Raw genomic sequence first — 18738 nt, forward strand, 5'->3', positions numbered from 1 at the left:
TTCTCTGATACCACTGAAGTTATTCAAAAAAGTTAATATATTCCCAGGTTAACAGGAATCCCTGGCTGTGCCACTCCAATAGCACCATGCTGCCAGGTAGTAGGGAACCACTGTGGGCAAAGACACAGTCTTGACACACATTGCAATTGTTGCATGTTTTTTGTTCATTTCATACTCAGCATAGTCCTTATGATGTTTATCACAATGTTCTATGCACTTTTAGTTGTTTGTTATTACATGTACTGTTATTAGTATGTTAGACAGGTTACCCCATTTTCCAAAATGGAGTTCAGGTGCCCATCATGGCATCTGAGGCAAAGGATAATGCAGACTCCATATTGGGGAACCTACTTTACGGAACTTTGGCAGGAAAGAAGCCAACGGACATTTGGAATTAGTCCCAACTGGCTCCTGTAGAGCTATTTACCTCAGAATTTAGGCACACATGTCTTAAAAAGAATTAAATTAGTCTTAGCACCCGTTGCTCAGGGGCTGTCCATTATAGAGACAGTCAAGGTGCAGTCTTTTTCTGTGGCGTCAGATCTTCGGATCAAGACCACCACACCAGGCAATCAGATCAAGATCACCAGCAGCTGTAAAGACATTAAAGACTGTTCACATCTAGTCACTTACCTTAAACATTGTGGTGCTCCTGAGTTCCAACATCTTACCTTTGGGACCAGTCGCCAGGATCCTGAGGGTTCTCACCTTCGGGTCCCACTACTTCAGCTTCCAGATCCCATGAGCCCGTGGATCACTTGTGAAGACAAATGCATCTTAACCTCATTCCTGCCGGTTAAGAAAACCTAGAGACAATAAAGTATCTTGGGGTATTCTTTTGTTCTCTTTTGTTTAGTTGTTGCCAAGGTTCGGGTTAGTTGGGTCCTGAGTTTTATAGTGACCTTTGTTAAACCACAACTCACTTATTATTTGGTTATAGTTCATGATTTTTCCCTGTGCCGGTTGTTACTTCCCTTAAATAAATCTGTTGTTGTTGTTTTGGAAAAATCCTCTCCCTATCTCTTTTGTCCACTACACCACACCAGGGAGGCGGGAGGCACACCAACTTCTATCTAACCCCAGGTGATAGATCCTGAGGTGTGTAAAGATCCTGCTGCTGAAAGCAGAACTGTAGCTGGCCTATTTACTCTTAGTTTCAGGTTAACACAATGACCTCAATGGATCTGCCAGGTTTGCCCTTGACTTTTCCAAGAAGATGGTTGAGACAACCTCCACAAGGAGATTTCCTCCATAATCTCCTCATGGAGATTTCCTCACAAACAGCCCATCCCATGGTTAAGCATAACCTGGCCCCGCATTTGGCCTAGTTCACTATGAAGCATGTTCGTAATTAGAGCCGTTACACAAACAGCAATTTTTTCACATATCAGTGGGCTTCTGAGTACCAACCACATACAGCAATAAGGCAAAGATGGGATCTTGTGTCACAATGAGTAATTAAAAAGAAAAAATGATCTCAAAAAATAATGGAGGTATTTTAGTGTTTGTTGCCTTAAAATTCTGCTTTTAATATTCTTTAATTTGCAATTAACATGTTTCTTCTGGCCTTCTACATCCACAAACACATGAAAAAAAATACTTCTTAAAGCCAATCCTAAGGGGAAAAAATTCACAGAGAGGAAGAAAAATACTTCTTAGCTACTGTTGCTGAGAAAGTCTGGCAGATAAACAAAAACATGATTTTTTGAGAGGTTTTGTAATGCATAGTTCTTTTTCTCACATAGATACTTATACAAAAACTGGAAAGATAGTAATGTGCTCAGGAATTTTGTTGCCAATTTTAAAGTAAAAAAAAATAACAGAAAAAATTCAGAATCTCAGTACTTTTAAATAAAACAACTTTCAGATAAGTTATCTAAATGCTCTTAAGATTATTTATTTATTTTATTTTATTTTATTTTCCTGAATTTTGTGACACCATAAAGAGATGTTCTGGCACTGACAAATAGAAATAGACTCAAAATTACATGGATGTGAAGGCCTGGGACATACCAATATTTTACTTTCCTGCATAGCAATTATGTACACAGCACCAATGTCTAAAAGCCACACAACAAAAGCCATAAAATATCAAAGCTAATATTGTCAAGCTGCTTGGAGTGGCTCACAAGTGGGAGTACCAGCAGCAGGGCAGACTGTGGAGAAGCAGGGCATAAACCCCAAACTGGTTTCGAGTTCTATACTTAGGTTTCACCAAACAAGTATCAAGCTCTACAACAACCTGAACATGTAATCACAGACAGTCCCCTTGGGTACTCTCTATCTTGCCACCCAGATAAGCTTGCCTTTGTGATAGTCCCATGCACCAAAAATCACAATATTCAGGTTACTCCCAGTCCTAAAGGACCAGTTGCTTACCCCAGGGTCAATTGCAACTTAGATCCTGCACCAAAGACAACTAACTAAAGATTTATTAACTAGGAACAGAAATAAGAGCGTTAAAGCAGGTAAACATAGCCACACAAATGAGTTACAGTCTTAGGTTCCAAACAGTAATAGAAGCTGCTGTAATGTCTGTAATGTAATGCTGCTCTATGCCCTTTGAGGCTAACCAGGCACTCAGGAACTCTTGCTTATGCTTAGATATCTTCACCCCAGAGAGTTGAAGCAGCATAAAGATACCGATCCTTCTTGTCAGGAATTTTGATTCCTTTCCCCTAGAGTTCAAGATGATGGGATGAGTCCACCGGCACATCTCCTCTTCATGGGTGTTCAGGGGAGCAATCAACAAAGTCTTTGATGTTTGTTCTTTGTTTTCTGATGTTTCACAATGGCTCATTTGGTTTCAGTGGGCCTTCTTGGTGTGCAGGACCTAACAGCTTCTGTTGGATGCCAGAATTTCTATATTAATTAATGCTTCTTTCCTGTTTGATGACTTGTACAATTACAGAGGATTACAATGCAAACACTTAAAATAACTTTATAACAAGGGGTACAGATGTTATAAGTAAGATTAATACATGCAGCATCCTGCAAGCATTTCATAAAGTCTAAACACATTTTTATAAATCTAATACCTATTTTAACAATACTAATGAACGGGTGAGCCCTACTGGTTTCCAGCTATGCATTTGTCAGTGTTCAGTGAGGCCTAGGGGCCTTGGCATGAGCTGGCAGCATCACAAATATCTCTCTAGACTTTTTTCTCCACTTCTATAATTTTTGTTAATCAGTCAAATGCAAAAAATGATAAATTTGTTGTGAATCTACAGAACAAAGCTTTAGAAATTTGCAAGACACTTTATGGTAGCAATAAATTAAAATCCAGACCAAAACAGGAAGAATATTTTTAATAAATTGGCAATGAAATATGTAACATTATTATCAGAGAACCTACAAAGAGCAATTGCAGTGTTCCATCTTTATCACCACATGAAAGTACTTGCCTATATGCAGATGCAATCCAGGCCGTGTATTTTGAAATCACAACTGGTAAATTAATTTGTCAGAAAATTTATACTTTTAAGAAGAAGTGGGGCTTTTTCTTTAAAACATAGGTTATGAACTTCAATGGAACTACAGTGAGCTTCAGGTCTGACCCAATATTTTACTTTTAATACAAAAGTGAATTGAAAGAGTTTGAGAAAAGTACCAGATTGCCAAAACTGGAAATTGCAGCCTTCTATTTATTCTTAGCATGGAGGCTAGCAGTGTGAGTTTCACTTCAATGCCTTACCAATGCATTTTAACCTTGACAGAGAGAGTGCTAGGGACAAAAGGAAAATCCAAAAATCTTTCCATGTGCAAGTGAACACATTCTGAGACATCATTTTTCTCTTTTCTTTCTTTCTCTGTTTTCTCCTTCTTTTTCCTTTTTATCATACAGTTTAAATTTTATTGTCCAAGGAGACTAGACTGTTTTGTACCACTGGGAGAGAATCAGAAGGACTGAGGTGCACCAATGCCTGAGGCCCCGGCTATGGAAGAAAATTGATTAAGTGAGATATACCCAGAAAATCCTGACAAGTCACCAACATCCATGTGCTGCAGAGGAAGGCAAAAAACACAGAAGGCCACTACCAATTTGACCTAGAGGAAACTTCCTTCCTGACCCTATGTATGGAAATCAGCTAGACCAGGTGTTCTCAAACTTCGTTGTACTGCAACCCCCTTCTGACAGCAAAAATTACTACAAGACTCCAGAAAGGGGGACTGAAGCCTGAGCATGCCTGAACTCTGCCGGCCCAGGCCAGGGGAACCAAGCCTGAGCCCCACTGCCCTGGGCGCAGGGGCCAAAGCTGAACCCCAAGGACTTCAACCCTGGGAAAGCTGTAACCTGAGCTCTGCCGCCCAGGGCTGAAGCCTTTGGGCTTCGTCCACAGGCAGTGGGGCTCAGGCTTCGGCTTCGGCCCCAGGCCCCTGCAAGTCTAATACCAGCCCAGGCAATTTGACAACTGCTGAGCTAGATCCTTAGCTCGTCAGTAAGATCCAGTCAGCCAAATACCTGAGGAAGAGAATGCTTGGTGCCACCGCAGAGCACTGGCCCTTCTTGTCCTATCTCCGATTTACTGGCATGGCCATCCCTGATGCTTCAGAGGAGGTCCAACCCCACCCCTCTCCCCAACCCAGAATACATTCAGGGAGCGGATCCTTCCCTGACCCCTATAGGTGACTGACTGAAACCCTGAAGCATGAGTTTTTGGAATATAAGACATAAACCAAAAGCAAGCCCCCAAGCTACTGAGCACTACCCCACAATCACAAGAAACCTTGTCATATGATTGCACTCATAAATTTGTCCAACTTTCTCTTAAAACTATTAAATTTTTTTCTATTGGGAAGCTGTTCCGGACACTCACTTCTCTGATGGTTAGAAACTTTCTTCTAATTTCCAGTCTGAATTTGTCCATGGCCAGTTTATACCCATTTGTTCTTGTGCCAACATTGTCCTGTAGCTTAAACAGCTCTTCACCCTCCTTCATGTTTAAACCTCTGCTGTAATTTGAGTTAGCAGTTATACCCCTTCCAGTCTTCTTTTTTGCTAGGCAAACAATACCACCTCTTTTAGCCTCCTCTCATAATATAGACACTCCAATCCCCTGATCATCCTAATATTCTTCTCTGCACTTGTTTCAGTTTGAAACTGAACATGAACATGGGTGACCGAAATTGTACACAGTATTCCAAATGAAGTCTTAAATCTCCCACCATGGCATCAGTACTTCTCTAGCTCTGCTGGAAATGCCTTGCCTGATGCATCATAGAATCATATTTGTCTTTTTCACAGTTCATCCTGTGATCAACCCACACATGTATATATCTCTTTCCTCCTCTCTCAGTTCCAACTGATGATCCCACCTTGTAGCAGAAATTCTTATTATTAGACCCTAAATACATGACCTGCACTTTGTACTATTGATTTTCATCCCATTTCTGTCACATCAGTCTTCAAAGTCATCCAGATCATCCTGTATAATATTCTGATCTTCCTCTGTATTGATGATGCTACCCAACTTTGTATCATCAGCAAATTTCATTAGCACACTTTTTGTGCCATGGCCATTAATACAAATATGAATAATATTTATCTCAAGGCCAATTGTTGAGGAACCCTAGCAGCATTCCTCCAGTCCAGCAGTTCACCTTTCAGGATGATTGGTTGCCTTCTTCCCTTTAGCCAGTTCCTTATCCACTGTACAATGCATGTACTAATCAACATCTTTTCTAACTGAATTGATAATTTCTCAAATGCTTTATTAAAGACCAAGTATATTAGATTTAGTGCATTTCCCTTTATCTAAAAATCAGTTATTTTCTCAAAGAAGGAAATCAAGTTAGTTTGGCAAGATCTACCTTTGGCAAACCCACATTGCATTACATCCCCTTTTCTGTTTACCTCCCTGAATTTAATTATTCTTTCCCTCACAATTGTCCCTTGCATACTAATGAGGACCAACTAACAGGTCTGTAATTGCCCAGATTTCTTTTGTTTTCCTTTTTTTAAAGATAGGTATGACATTAGCTGTTTTCCAGTCAGATGGTATTACCCCTGAATAGATAGATTTATTAAAAATCCTTGATACCAGACTAGCAATCTGATGTGCCAGTTATTTCAGTATTCTAGGATGGAAATTATCCGGTCCCCTTCAGAACATTATTGTTTGGGCCATACCTAGATTATCTTTTATCTCCTTCACATCCCCATTGCATAGTGGCCCACCTCATCCTTTCTCATTCTGTTTTTTATTTGCTCTTTGCCTCTTGTGTTTCTGTATCTTCCCTTCTCTGTTGCCTATTTCTTTCCTATTGCCCTCCATTCCCTTTCCCTTCATTCTACTTTTCTGCCTCTCTAATTAATTGTATGATGCATTCAAGTCTGAACTGTTTAAGACATTTCCCACCTTAACTATGGTACATCTGTCTTATCAAGCAAGGTATGTCTAGGGAGATATCCTATCTCAGTATTTCTCTAAACTTCCCTTTTCTTTTATGTGTACATTGTATGTCCTTTTTCAGATTTTACTATAATTTAAATCTCTTTGACTGAATCATATCTAAGGATGAAACTCTTGATAAACATTTAAAAGTTACAAACACAAATGGGGCACTGCACACTAACATGTAGCTCCGGCTGCATCCCAAGATATGCTTAAAATGGTCTGAAAAAAGTGGAGGAGGGATCGGGGGGGTTTACCATGATCTGGGAGCAGCAGCTTTGATAAAACAGTGCTTAAAGTTCATCCCCAGCTCAATAAAAAAAGTGTTTTTGGCTGGGTCTGCAACCCCCACCCCCAGCTATAAGCACCAGTCCTAAGCGGAACACAGATTCCAGTGCGTAGCAGAATCCTTGTCTCATTTCAAGAGGAATTAGGGAGACTGTAAGCCTGGATGCCCTATCTCAGCAGACACAGTGGCAAGGCTGGAGAGTTAGGGGTTAGATGATAAGATATATGAAATCCTCCATAAATAGAGACTCAGATTTTGTGCTGACAAGACCATATACGGAGGCTGGTAATTTCATATATTCGTCACAAACTGTAGGCTGATGTTGCCACTTCAATTCGACATGACACATTAGATGATGATTTATCTTGAGAACTAAAAAGAGAATGCATTCGTATAAAAAAGGTAAAACAAAAGAGATTTCTTATGGTAATTGTGACTCCCACTCACAATTCCTTGTATCCTACTTGGATAAAGTTCAGGGAGAAGCATATAGGAGCAGATTGACTCAGCACTTTACTACCTATATTCCAGAGAGATTCAGACAGACTGATCTGTGGGCTCTGGTTAGCTACCTCTCTCTCTTTCTCCCTCTCTTTTAGGCCTCATGTTTTTTTTTCATTTGCAAAGAGTGAGGCTGACTGCAGGTTAAGCTGAACAAGTGGAACTTCATCGAACCCCGTGACCTGCTCAGTCCAGGTGGCTGAGTTGCTTCCAGCCTAACTCTGCAGCCACTTTCCCTGTTTCACTGGTGTCACCTCAATAACAGCCCGTCAAAGGAACATTGGCCCTCTGACTCCAGTTCCACTTGTTCTTCTTAGCATATGCACAGTGTGCCTCCGGTGGCTTGTGACCAGGATTCATCACTGAATTTGGTCCGCTGGTTGGATCATTAGCTTCCCCGGCCCATGCTGGGTACTGACAGGGAGTGTGATGCAAACGCTGATCCATGTCCCTGTCCCCAGTTCCACTGATCATGATATATCTGCCCTATTTTTACAAACATTTTAATATAAATATTTTAAAATACATAATTGACACCCTGACCCCTATCCTGTTTCCCTTCAGACAGAGGTTGCTAGGACATAGGTGAGTTAGAGTCTTATTTTTACCACAGACTCAGCTGGTTACATAATCTTTGAGATAGTTTGGTCTCCTCAATGGGTTGCCACACCAGCAGTGACCTAACTCTGTCTCCCTGTCCCTTGTCTCTGAATCTACCAAACTTTCTCTGGAGTCTCCCTCTCTTTGGGGTTTGCCTCCAGTTGGTTCTTGGTCTCTCTGTTCTGTGATAATTTCTCTATCTAGGCTTTCCCTGGATGTTGTGTCTACTAGCTCATGTCTCCTGTTCCTTTGGAACACTTGTCCCTCTTGAGTAGTGACCTCATCTGAATTAGGTGCCACTACATCTCTCACAACTCCTTTCGTCCACTCCTGGTGCCTCTCTAATGGCTGGATTCTCACAGGAGTGCCTGTCTCTAGGGGCCAATAGGTCCTTCAATTGTTAGCCATCTCCTCTTGGTGGGGTCTCCATTCTTCTGGCTGCAACAGTTCTCCCCTCATTGGTTGCAGGGTTTTAGTCCCTGTTCTGGACTCTTTTGGCATCCCATGATGGAGTATTCCTGTGTGCCAAAAATTTTACCAAGGGATCTGGACCAGAAGAAACAGCCTTGTGAACAGCCTCTTACTGTTTTCACAGCTGATTCCACCTTACCATTCTTCTGTGGGTATGCTGGGGGTGGGGAGGAGAAGTGGTGGTCAAAATCCCATTTGCTCGCTTATTCACTGAATTCTTCTGAGGCAAACTGGAGTTTGTTCTTGGTGAATATGGTGTCCAGAATGCCCTAGCTCACGCATGGGCCGAAGAGGACTGTGCCCAGGGGCCCTGGTCAATTTGGGGGGCCCTGGAAAAATGGGTGCCAGAAGCCTCTGCAGAAGTCATGGGGTGGAAGCCCTGAACAGGGGGCCCCAAGTCCCAGCAGAAGCCGCAGGGCTGCTGGAGCACCGGAAACTCTCTAGAAGTGGGGGAGCCCACTGGCACCTGAACCATCCCCGCACCCTTAGATGTGCGTGCCCGCCCATCCCCAGATGCTCAGTACGTGCAACTATAAAATTCTGACTTTCCATCATGATCAAGTCCCTGGCTTGAGTGGCTGTATTCCTCACGAAAGGTCTGCGGTGCTTTACATCCACCATCACAAACTGAAGTTGGTACCCTCTGTTATTTTTTGGGTTAGTTACCATGAGATCACATTTTCCTATGGTCTTCATTGTGCTATCATCGTATATTATTAGATTGTGCCTTCTTTTTGTAATGGTCATGTTTGAGGCCAATTCATCCCAAGGAAACACATTGCAGGAGGCCTCGCTATCCAGCTGAAATTGCACAGGTGTTTCCCTATTAACATTGTTAAATGGACAAAGGTTGGTACTGTGCCTGGTTGCTTTTCTGTCCCAACAACCTGAACCTGATATGCTCTTCGGCCTTGTCTACACATACAATGTTGCAGTGGCGCAGCAGCATCGGCGCAGTTGCACAGATGCAGCACTTAGTGAAGATGATACCTACAATGATGGGAGAGCTTTTCCAATTAGCATAGGTACTCCACCTCCTTGAGAGGAAGTAGAAGGACTTCCGTCAACACAGCTCTGTCTAAACTGGGGGTTAGGTTCATATAACTAAGTGACATAGTTACACTGACATACGTCTGTAGTGTAGACCAAGGGTATGTCTACACTACGAAATTAGGTCGAATTTATAGAAGTCGGGTTTTTTGAAATCGGTTTTATATATTCGAGTGTGTGTGTCCCCACAGAAAATGCTCTAAGTGCATTAAGTGCATTAACTCGGCGGAGCGCTTCCACAGCACCGAGGCAAGCGTCGACTTCTGGAGCGTTGCACTGTGGGTAGCTATCCCACAGTTCCCGCAGTCTCCGCTGCCCATTGGAATTCTGGGTTGATATCCCAATGCCTGATGGGGCTAAAACATTGTCGCGGGTGGTTCTGGGTACATATCGTCAGGACCCCGTTCCCACCCTCCCTCCCCCCGTGAAAGCAAGGGCAGACAATCATTTCGCGCCTTTTTTGTCTGCTGCCAGCCAAAGATGTAAAGGATAGATGGAGTGGGTCAGAACAAGAAATAGACCAGATTTGTTTTGTACTCATTTTCCTCCTCCCCTGTCTAGATCACACTGCAGTCAGTCACAGAGAAGGCGCAGCGAGGTTAATCTAGCCATGTATCAATCAGAGGCCAGGCTAACCTCCTTGTTCCAATAACAACGATAACTTTGGTGCACCATTTCTTATTGGAACCCTCCGTGCAGTCCTGCCTGAAATACTCCTTGATGTACAGGCACACCCTTTGTTGATTTTAGCTCCCTGAAGCCAACCCTGTAAGCCGTGTCGTCAGTCGCCCCTCCCTCCGTCAGAGCAACGGCAGACAATCGTTCCGCGCCTTCTTTCTGTGCGGACGCCATACCAAGGCAAGCATGGAGGCCGCTGAGCTCATTTTGGCAATTAGGAGCACATCAACCACCACACGCATTATCCAGCAGTATATGCAGCACCAGAACATGGCAACACGATACCGGGCGAGGAGGCGACGTCAGCGCGGTCCCGTGAGTGATCAGGACATGGACACAGATTTCTCTGAAAGCATGGGCCCTGACAATGCATGCATCATGGTGCTAATGGGGCAGGTTCATGCTGTGGAACGCCGATTCTGGGCTCGGGAAACAAGCACAGACTGGTGGGAACGCATAGTGTTGCAGGTCTGGGACGATTCCCAGTGGCTGCGAAACTTTCGCATGCGTAAGGGCACTTTCATGGAACTTTGTGACTTGCTTTCCCCTGCCCTGAAGCGCATGAATACCAGGATGAGAGCAGCCCTCACAGTTGAGAAGCGAGTGGCGATAGCCCTGTGGAAGCTTGCAACGCCAGACAGCTACCGGTCAGTTGGGAATCAATTTGGAGTGGGCAAATCTACTGTGGGGGCTGCTGTGATGCAAGTAGCTCACGCAATCAAAGATCTGCTGATATCAAGGGTAGTGACCCTGGGAAATGTGCAGGTCATAGTGGATGGCTTTGCTGCAATGGGATTCCCTAACTGTGGTGGGGCTATAGACGGAACCCATATCCCTATCTTGGCACCAGAGCACCAAGCCGGCGAGTACATAAACCGCAAGGGGTACTTTTTGATAGTGCTGCAAGCTCTGGTGGATCACAAGGGACGTTTCACCAACATCAACGTGGGATGGCCGGGAAAGGTGCATGACGCTCGCATCTTCAGGAACTCTGGTCTGTTTCAAAAGCTGCAGGAAGGGACTTTCTTCCCAGACCAGAAAATAACTGTTGGGGATGTTGAAATGCCTATATGTATCCTTGGGGACCCAGCCTACCCCTTAATGCCATGGCTCATGAAGCCGTACACAGGCAGCCTGGACAGTGGTCAGGAGCTGTTCAACTACAGGCTGAGCAAGTGCAGAATGGTGGTAGAATGTGCATTTGGACGTTTAAAGGCGCGCTGGCGCAGTTTACTGACTCGCTTAGACCTCAGCGAAACCAATATTCCCACTGTTATTACTGCTTGCTGTGTGCTCCACAATATCTGTGAGAGTAAGGGGGAGACGTTTATGGCGGGGTGGGAGATTGAGGCAAATCGCCTGGCTGCTGGTTACGCGCAGCCAGACACCAGGGCGGTTAGAAGAGCACAGGAGGGCGCGGTACGCATCAGAGAAGCTTTGAAAACCAGTTTCATGACTGGCCAGGCTACAGTGTGAAAGTTCTGTTTGTTTCTCTTTGATGAAACCCCCCGCCCCTTGGTTCACTCTACTTCCCTGTAAGCTAACCACCCTCCCCTCCTCCCTTTAATCACCGCTTGCAGAGGCAATAAAGTCATTGCTGCTTCACAGTCATGCATTCGTTATTCATTCATCACACAAATAGGGAGATGACTACCAAGGTATCCCAGGAGGGGTGGTGGAGGAGGGAAGGAAAATGCCACACAGCACTTTAAGCACAGCACTTTAAAAGTTTACAACTTTAAAATTTATTGAATGACAGCCTTCATTTTTTTGGGCAATCCTCTGTGGTGGAGTGGCTGGTTGGCCGGAGGCCCCCCCACCGCGTTCTTGGGCGTCTGGGTGTGGAGGCTATGGAACTTGGGGAGGAGGGCTGTTGGTTACAGAGGGGCAGCAGTGGCAGTCTGTGCTCCAGCTGCCTTTGCTGCAGCTCAACCATACACTGGAGCATTCTGGTTTGGTCCTGCAGCAGCCTCAGCATTGAATCCTGCCTCCTCTCATCACGCTGCCGCCACATTTGAGCTTCAGCCCTGTCTTCAGCCCGCCACTTACTCTCTTCAGCCCTCCACCTCTCCTACCGGTCATTTTGTGCTTTCCTGCACTCTGACATTATTTGCCTCCACGCATTCGTCTGTGCTCTGTCAGTGTGGGAGGACAGCATTAGCTCGGAGAACATTTCATCTCGAGTGCGTTTTTTTTTTCTTTCTAAGCTTCACTAGCCTCTGGGAAGGAGAAGATCCTGTGATCATTGAAACACATCCAGCTGGTGGAGAAAAAAAAAGGGACAGCGGTATTTAAAAAGACACATTTTATAAAACAGTCGCTACACTCTTTCAGGGTAAACCTTGCTGTTAACATTACATACATAGCACATGTGCTTTCGTTACAAGGTCGCATTTTGCCTCCTCCCACCGCGTGACTACCCCCTCAACCTTCCCCCCTCCCTGTGGCTAACAGCGGGGAACATTTCTGTTCAGCCACAGGCAAACAGCCCAGCAGGAATGGGCTATACTGAGTGTCCCTGAAGAAAAGCACCCTATTTCAACCAGGTGACCATGAATTATATCTCACTCTCCTGAGGATAACACAGAGAGAGAAAGAACGGATTTTGGTTGAATGCCAGCAAACATACACTGCAATGCTTTGTTCTACAGTGATTCCCGAGTATGTGTTACTGGCCTGGAGTGATAAAGTGTCCTACCATGAAGGACGAAATAAGGCTGCCCTCCCCAGAAACCTTTTGCAAAGGCTTTAGGACTACATCTAGGAGAACCGCAAATGCCAGGGCAAAGTAATCCTTTCACATGCTTGCTTTTAAACCATGTATAGCATTTTAAAAGGTACACTCACCAGAGGTCCCTTCTCCGCCTGCTGGGTCCAGGAGGCAGCCTTGGGTGGGTTCGGGGGGTACTGGCTCCAGGTCTAGGGTGAGAAACAGTTCCTGGCTGTCGGGAAAACCGGTTTCTCCACTTGCTTGCTGTGAGCTATCTACAACCTCCTCCTCATCATCATCTTCTTCGTCCCCAAAACCTGCTTCCGTATTGCCTCCATCTCCATTGAAGGAGTCAAACAACACGGCTGGGGTAGTGGTGGCTGAACCCCCTAAAATGGCATGCAGCTCATCATAGAAGCGGCATGTTTGGGGCTCTGACCCAGAGCGGCTGTTCGCCTCTCTGGTTTTCTGGTAGGCTTGCCTCAGCTCCTTCAGTTTCACGCGGCACTGCTTCGGGTCCCTGTTATGGCCTCTGTCCTTCATGCCCTGGGAGATTTTCACAAAGGTTTTGGCATTTCGAAAACTGGAACGGAGTTCTGATAGCACGGATTCCTCTCCCCAAACAGCGATCAGATCCCGTACCTCCCGTTCGGTCCATGCTGGAGCTCTTTTGCGATTCTGGGACTCCATCATGGTCACCTGTGCTGATGAGCTCTGCATGGTCACCTGCAGCTTGCCACGCTGGCCAAACAGGAAATGAGATTCAAAAGTTTGCGGTTTTTTTCCTGTCTACCTGGCCAGTGCATCTGAGTTGAGAGTGCTGTCCAGAGCGGTCAGAATGGAGCACTCTGGGATAGCTCCCGGAGGCCAATACCATCGAATTGTGTCCACAGTACCCCAAATTCGAGCTGGGAACGTCGATTTAAGCGCTAATCCACTTGTCAGGGGTGGAGTAAGGAAATCGATTTTAAGAGCCCTTTAAGTCGAAATAAAGGGCTTCACTGTGTGGACGAGTGCAGGTTTAAATCGATTTAACGTTGCTAAATTCGACCTAAAGTCCTAGTGTAGACCAGGGCCAAGTCTTGGATTCAAGGAGAGTGTCCTGATGTCATCACCGCTGTCTGATGTGCCATACCCCTCTTATAGTAAGCCTGACTGAATCTTTGAGACCTTCCACTGCTCTTGAGCATATTGCTAAATGATTTAATCCTTTCTCGTGAGGCTCCCTCTGCATACTCCCTGTCTAAGCTTCTGTCTAATGTGAGATTTCCCTTTCCTGGAATAGTTGCCCCTGCAGGTGGGGATCTCAAGTGCCACAGACTATCCTGTCCTGAATCAGGGAGTCTGTCAAGTCCCCAAAATTGTATGTAGCAGACAGTGTGCATAAGGCTGTAACATAGGGATCTATTTCCTCTCCTTCAGATTGGTCTTTGGTCTCATTCCACAATTTCTTTCTGCTTGGGGGAGCAATAGGTTCCCAGAGCTCCTAGGCCTTCTGTGAGTCTTGAGACAGTGGTGAGCTGCAGAATGGCGCAGACCTCTGCAATGTTCCACATTAAAAGGAAAAGTAACAATTTTACTTTCCAGCTGTTGTTGTCCTCCTGCATGGACAAGTATGTGAAAAGCTCAAACTCCTCCTTCCACTAGGTCCATTGCTGCACTAGGTTTGTGTCTGCAAATTCCAGGGCTCCGGAGCGCTTCAAACTGAGTTCCATGGCCCACTCAGCCAGTTGCTGTGCTTTAGAGAACGGACAGCTCAGATGCTATCTTCATGTTCCATTTGTAAAGAGTGAAGCTGAATGCAGGTTGTCACGGTTCCTCCCCCACTCTGAACTCTAGGGTACAGATGTGGGGACCTGCATGAAAAACCTCCTAAGCTTATCTTTACCAGCTTAGGTCAAAACTTCCCCAAGGTACAAAATATTACACCTTGGACTGGCCGCTACCACCACCAAACTAATACTGGTTACTGGGGAAGAGCTGTTTGGACGCGTCCTTCCCCCCAAAATACTTCCCAAAACCTTGCACCCCACTTCCTGGACAAGGTTTGGTAAAAAGCCTCACCAATTTGCCTAGGTGACTACAGACCCAGACCCTTGGATCTTAAGAACACTGAACAATCCTCCCAACACTTGCACCCCCCCTTTCCTGGGAAATGTTGGATAAAAAGCCTCACCAATTTGCATAGGTGACCACAGACCCAAACCCTTGGATCTGAGAACAATGAAAAAGCATTCAGTGTTTTACAAGAAGACTTTTAATAAAAAATAGAAGTAAATAGAAATAAAGAAATCCCCCCTGTAAAATCAGGATGGTAGATATCTTACAGGGTAATTAGATTCAAAAACATAGAGAACCCCTCTAGGCAAAACCTTAAGTTACAAAAAAGATACACAGACAGAAATAAATAGTTATTCTATTCAGCACAATTCTTTTCTCAGCCATTTAAAGAAATCATAATCTAACACATACCTAGCTAGATTACTTACTAAAGGTTCTAAGACTCCATTCCTGTTCTGTCCCTGGCCAAGACGACTACAGACAGACCCAGACCCTTTGTTTCTCTCCCTCCTCCCAGCTTTTGAAAGTATCTTGTCTCCTCATTGGTCATTTTGGTCAGGTGCCAGCGAGGTTACCTTTAGCTTCTTAACCCTTTACAGGTGAGAGGAGCTTTCCCCTGGCCAGGAGGGATTTCAAAGGGGTTTACCCTTCCCTTTATATTTATGACACAGGTTAAGTTGAAAAAGTGGAACTTTATTAAATTCCATGGACTGCTTTGTCTACAGACTGAGTTGCTTCTAGTCTAAATTCCTGCATTTTCCAGGTTTCCTGGGTTCCCTGTGTCCTGGCGTTCTTTCAATAACACTCCCTCAAGGGAAGCTGGCGCTTCTAGCTCCAGTTCCGCTGATCATGATGCAATTCTGTTCTGAGAATTGTCGTGAAGTCTCTGTTGAATTAATTTAGACTTGAAAAATTGCAGCATACCTGTAAATCAAATTTTTAAGCTTAATTAATTAATGGATTTTGTCAAACTGAATCCAGACAGTGTCTGGAAAGAAAAATAAACACACTGAAAATAAAGAAAACATTGTGTTAGATAAGCTGCAGAAGGGATTTCTACTTTTGTTGTGTTTAGAAAACATGAAAGTTAGATGTTTTTGCTTACATTCTTACTGTCAAATGTCATTAAATGGAGTAAACAGTATAGCAAAAGGAAAGTGTATTTGTCAGACAATGTGTATAAACTGTTAATGATAATTTGAGGTTGAAGTTTGTCCTGTTTCCTTTTCCTCAGTGCCATTCATGTTTTTAGAACTGTCTTAAAGAATAGCAGTGCTTTTTCTTTGTGCTTGTCTTTAGTCTCTATATAAGTGTATTATTATAACACACAGGCATTTAATCCCCCAAATGTTTTTAATTTTGGTCAGCGCAACATATTTCTCAAGGTAGCCTCTTTTTTACTTCACCCTTTAGATTTAATGACAGAAGAATATCCTGTGACAAATTCCTTTGGTAGATTAAGTTTGTTTCAGTGGCCAGATTATAAAGAATAGGTTGACAGAATACAGAGGTGGAAGGGTGTTACATTGCAGAGAAGCTAATATGGTGGAATTAAGAAATCTAGCGTAAGATTTGCACCCTACTTCCAGCTATTTTATGTGAGGTAAAAGGGCTGGAAGGGCATAAACAAAGCCCTAAAAACCCTGTTTCTAGCCAGGGCAGGCACTGTAGAAGATCACAAGGCTATCTGAGGAGGAACCCATGTGGACGGATCTGGGAGCTTGAAGCAGAGGCGATGCATGTGAGGGGGGGGCGGGGGAGGGAGACGTGGGATCACATGTCCCCCCAGATTTGCTCCTTGGCTTGTACTGAGCACCCTCAGTAACATCTGCTGAAGCCATTGCCCTCACTCTGCGTCCCCCCATCCTCCCCTGGCCCATCGACAGGTATGGGTCATCTCTGCTTGAGTGGTATGTTGGGGCCAGGACCACAGTCCTCGGTGCCACAGAAGTTTGTGGCAATACTGTAGTCCACAGGGCTGCCTAGGGAGATTGCCAAAACTTGGACAGGCCCACCAGGCTGTCTAAATTATGCTGAGGACCTCCCCAGCCCCAGTGCAGCCTAGGGTCATGTGAGCACAAATTTTCCAAAGATTACAAAGTTAATGGACTCTCATGAAAAATGCCCTATCACTAGCAGCAACCTCTCTTTTATACCAAGGGGGCTGCAGCTAGTACATCATCATTCACGGCAGTTGTGGCAGTATGGAACAGTGCCAGAGGCCATCTCCTGAAAATTTGCATTTATTTAATTGGACTTATAAAACGATAAAAAAGTAACCAGCCAAAAGCTCTGGATGTTCTATGATTAAATACTGATCCAATTTTATAGATCTTGTACATTTCTTCTCCTTAAGTAAATCAACCATAAGAAGCTCTGGGCCTGTGTAGTTTAGGTTGACGCTTTAACAGTCAAAAAACACATCACTTCGAAACCAAGAAGCAGCCAGTGCAAATGCCATAGCATGGGCTCCCTTGGAGGTGTATCACATACTAAGTGAGTTGCTACATTCTGCACCAGCTTCAGTTTCTGGGTTGACTTTAGGAGGATCCCGTTGAAGAGTGCATTGATGTACCCTCATCCTGATGGGATAAAAGCATTGTTCAGCAGTATGGTTCATGTCTGCTACTCGACAAAGGTGGGGAAAAAATGAAGCTTTTCCAGACATGGCTGCTATGTGATTAACTGCATCGCCAGACGTTGAACTCTAGCAACAAACAATAGACACTCACTCTCACTATTGTAAGAAACAATTCTGTATGGAGTATAAGGTTAACTAGGTTATAATAGGCCTTTCCATCTTTAAGCTCTATGGTTCACTGTTTACAGGATACAGAAATATTATCTTTTATCATCTGTCCTGCTCACTGATTCTGTCTTCTGTCCTGCTCATATGAGGACAGTACGGGAGGTAAGTGGCCAACATACTGGTGACAGTACACTGCAGCAACTACTGAAGTTAATGGACAGGCTCCTATTGACCATATCGCCATTTCCTTTGACATATATTATGGACTTGATCCACCTTTTCCAGTGGCTAGCCAAGCAAACGAAAGCAAGTGAACTGAAGCTCTACCCAGACAAAATTAAGATGATAGTGGGTTGGGGAAAACAGCTAGAGGTAAGGGTGGAAGTGAAATCAACTTCTTAAATTAATGGAATTCACACACCTTTTATTTCTAAAATTTGAAATCTAAGGATTGTACTGAATACCTGGTTGAATCTGAGCACCCAGCAGTAGCCAAGTAGCCATCTGCATTTGCCTACACAACTGCAACCATTTGTTAAAATAAGTTAGTTTAGTGTCTCTCTTGTTTTCTGCATACTTTCTCTTTTTTGTACCATGTTAACTCACACTTTCAATGTCATAGATCATTAATACACTGCAGGCTCCACTTGATTCCGAGAAAGATAGCCATATAATCAAACAGTAAGCGATAGTGTTGAACCAGCTGTTGTTGACTGAAACTGGACTACTTTTGAGAAGGCAAAATTAATATGGTAGTGAAATCATGATTAAAATACTTTTTAATTTGGTCTTCTCTTAGGCCTTGGTTCAGCAAAGTGCTTAAATGGAAGTCAATGGAATTATTTGTATTAATAAAGTTATGCATGTGCTTAAATGCTTCCCTGGATTGGAGCTTTTTAACACAGGGTCCTTTTCAAGATACAAATTTCCCCTTTTTTATCAGAAAATAAACAGAAATAGTAAACAAAAGATTCTTGCAGAGCATATGCCCTTGCAATCGCAGTGCATTTCTTCTGATAATGCTTGGCATAATTTTTTTTAGGTTTGTATCTTTAGCATAATTACACAATGATTTTTAATGGAAATTGTAAAAAAGTATTTTACAAAGGAACGGCATATTTTATGTGCAGTTATATGTAAATTTACTGTTATAAATATGCAAGCTTTCTCCCCACATGGGTATTTGCTTTAGGATCACTGTGATAAATGCAAACAACACTCTTATATTATT

General features: G+C 43.9%; 1 protein-coding gene across 1 annotated transcript; it reads right to left on the reverse strand.

Annotated features, from left to right (window-relative positions):
- Positions 1 to 11752: 11752 nt before the first annotated feature.
- LOC144930706 (myb/SANT-like DNA-binding domain-containing protein 7) lies at positions 11753 to 13391 on the reverse strand. Its single transcript, XM_078853504.1, has 2 exons — positions 12835 to 13391; positions 11753 to 12247 (listed from the first exon to the last, which is right to left on the reverse strand). Exons 1-2 carry the CDS (start codon positions 13388 to 13390, stop codon positions 12162 to 12164), a joined length of 642 nt encoding a protein of 213 aa, XP_078709630.1. The 5' UTR covers position 13391; the 3' UTR covers positions 11753 to 12161.
- Between the last annotated feature and the right edge of the window lie 5347 nt (positions 13392 to 18738).

Source organism: Lepidochelys kempii, chromosome 6 (assembly GCF_965140285.1).
Source record: "Lepidochelys kempii isolate rLepKem1 chromosome 6, rLepKem1.hap1, whole genome shotgun sequence".
Taxonomy (NCBI): domain Eukaryota; kingdom Metazoa; phylum Chordata; order Testudines; family Cheloniidae; genus Lepidochelys; species Lepidochelys kempii.

Excerpts from the sequence above, each read along its gene's own strand:
- LOC144930706 (XM_078853504.1), bottom strand. The coding sequence starts at position 13,390 with ATGATGGAGTCCCAGAATCGCAAAAGAGCTCCAGCATGGACCGAACGG. Across the intron at positions 12,248-12,834 it reads AGGCGGAGAAGGGACCTCTG|CTGGATGTGTTTCAATGATC; the intron begins GTGAGTGTACCT and ends TTTCTCCACCAG.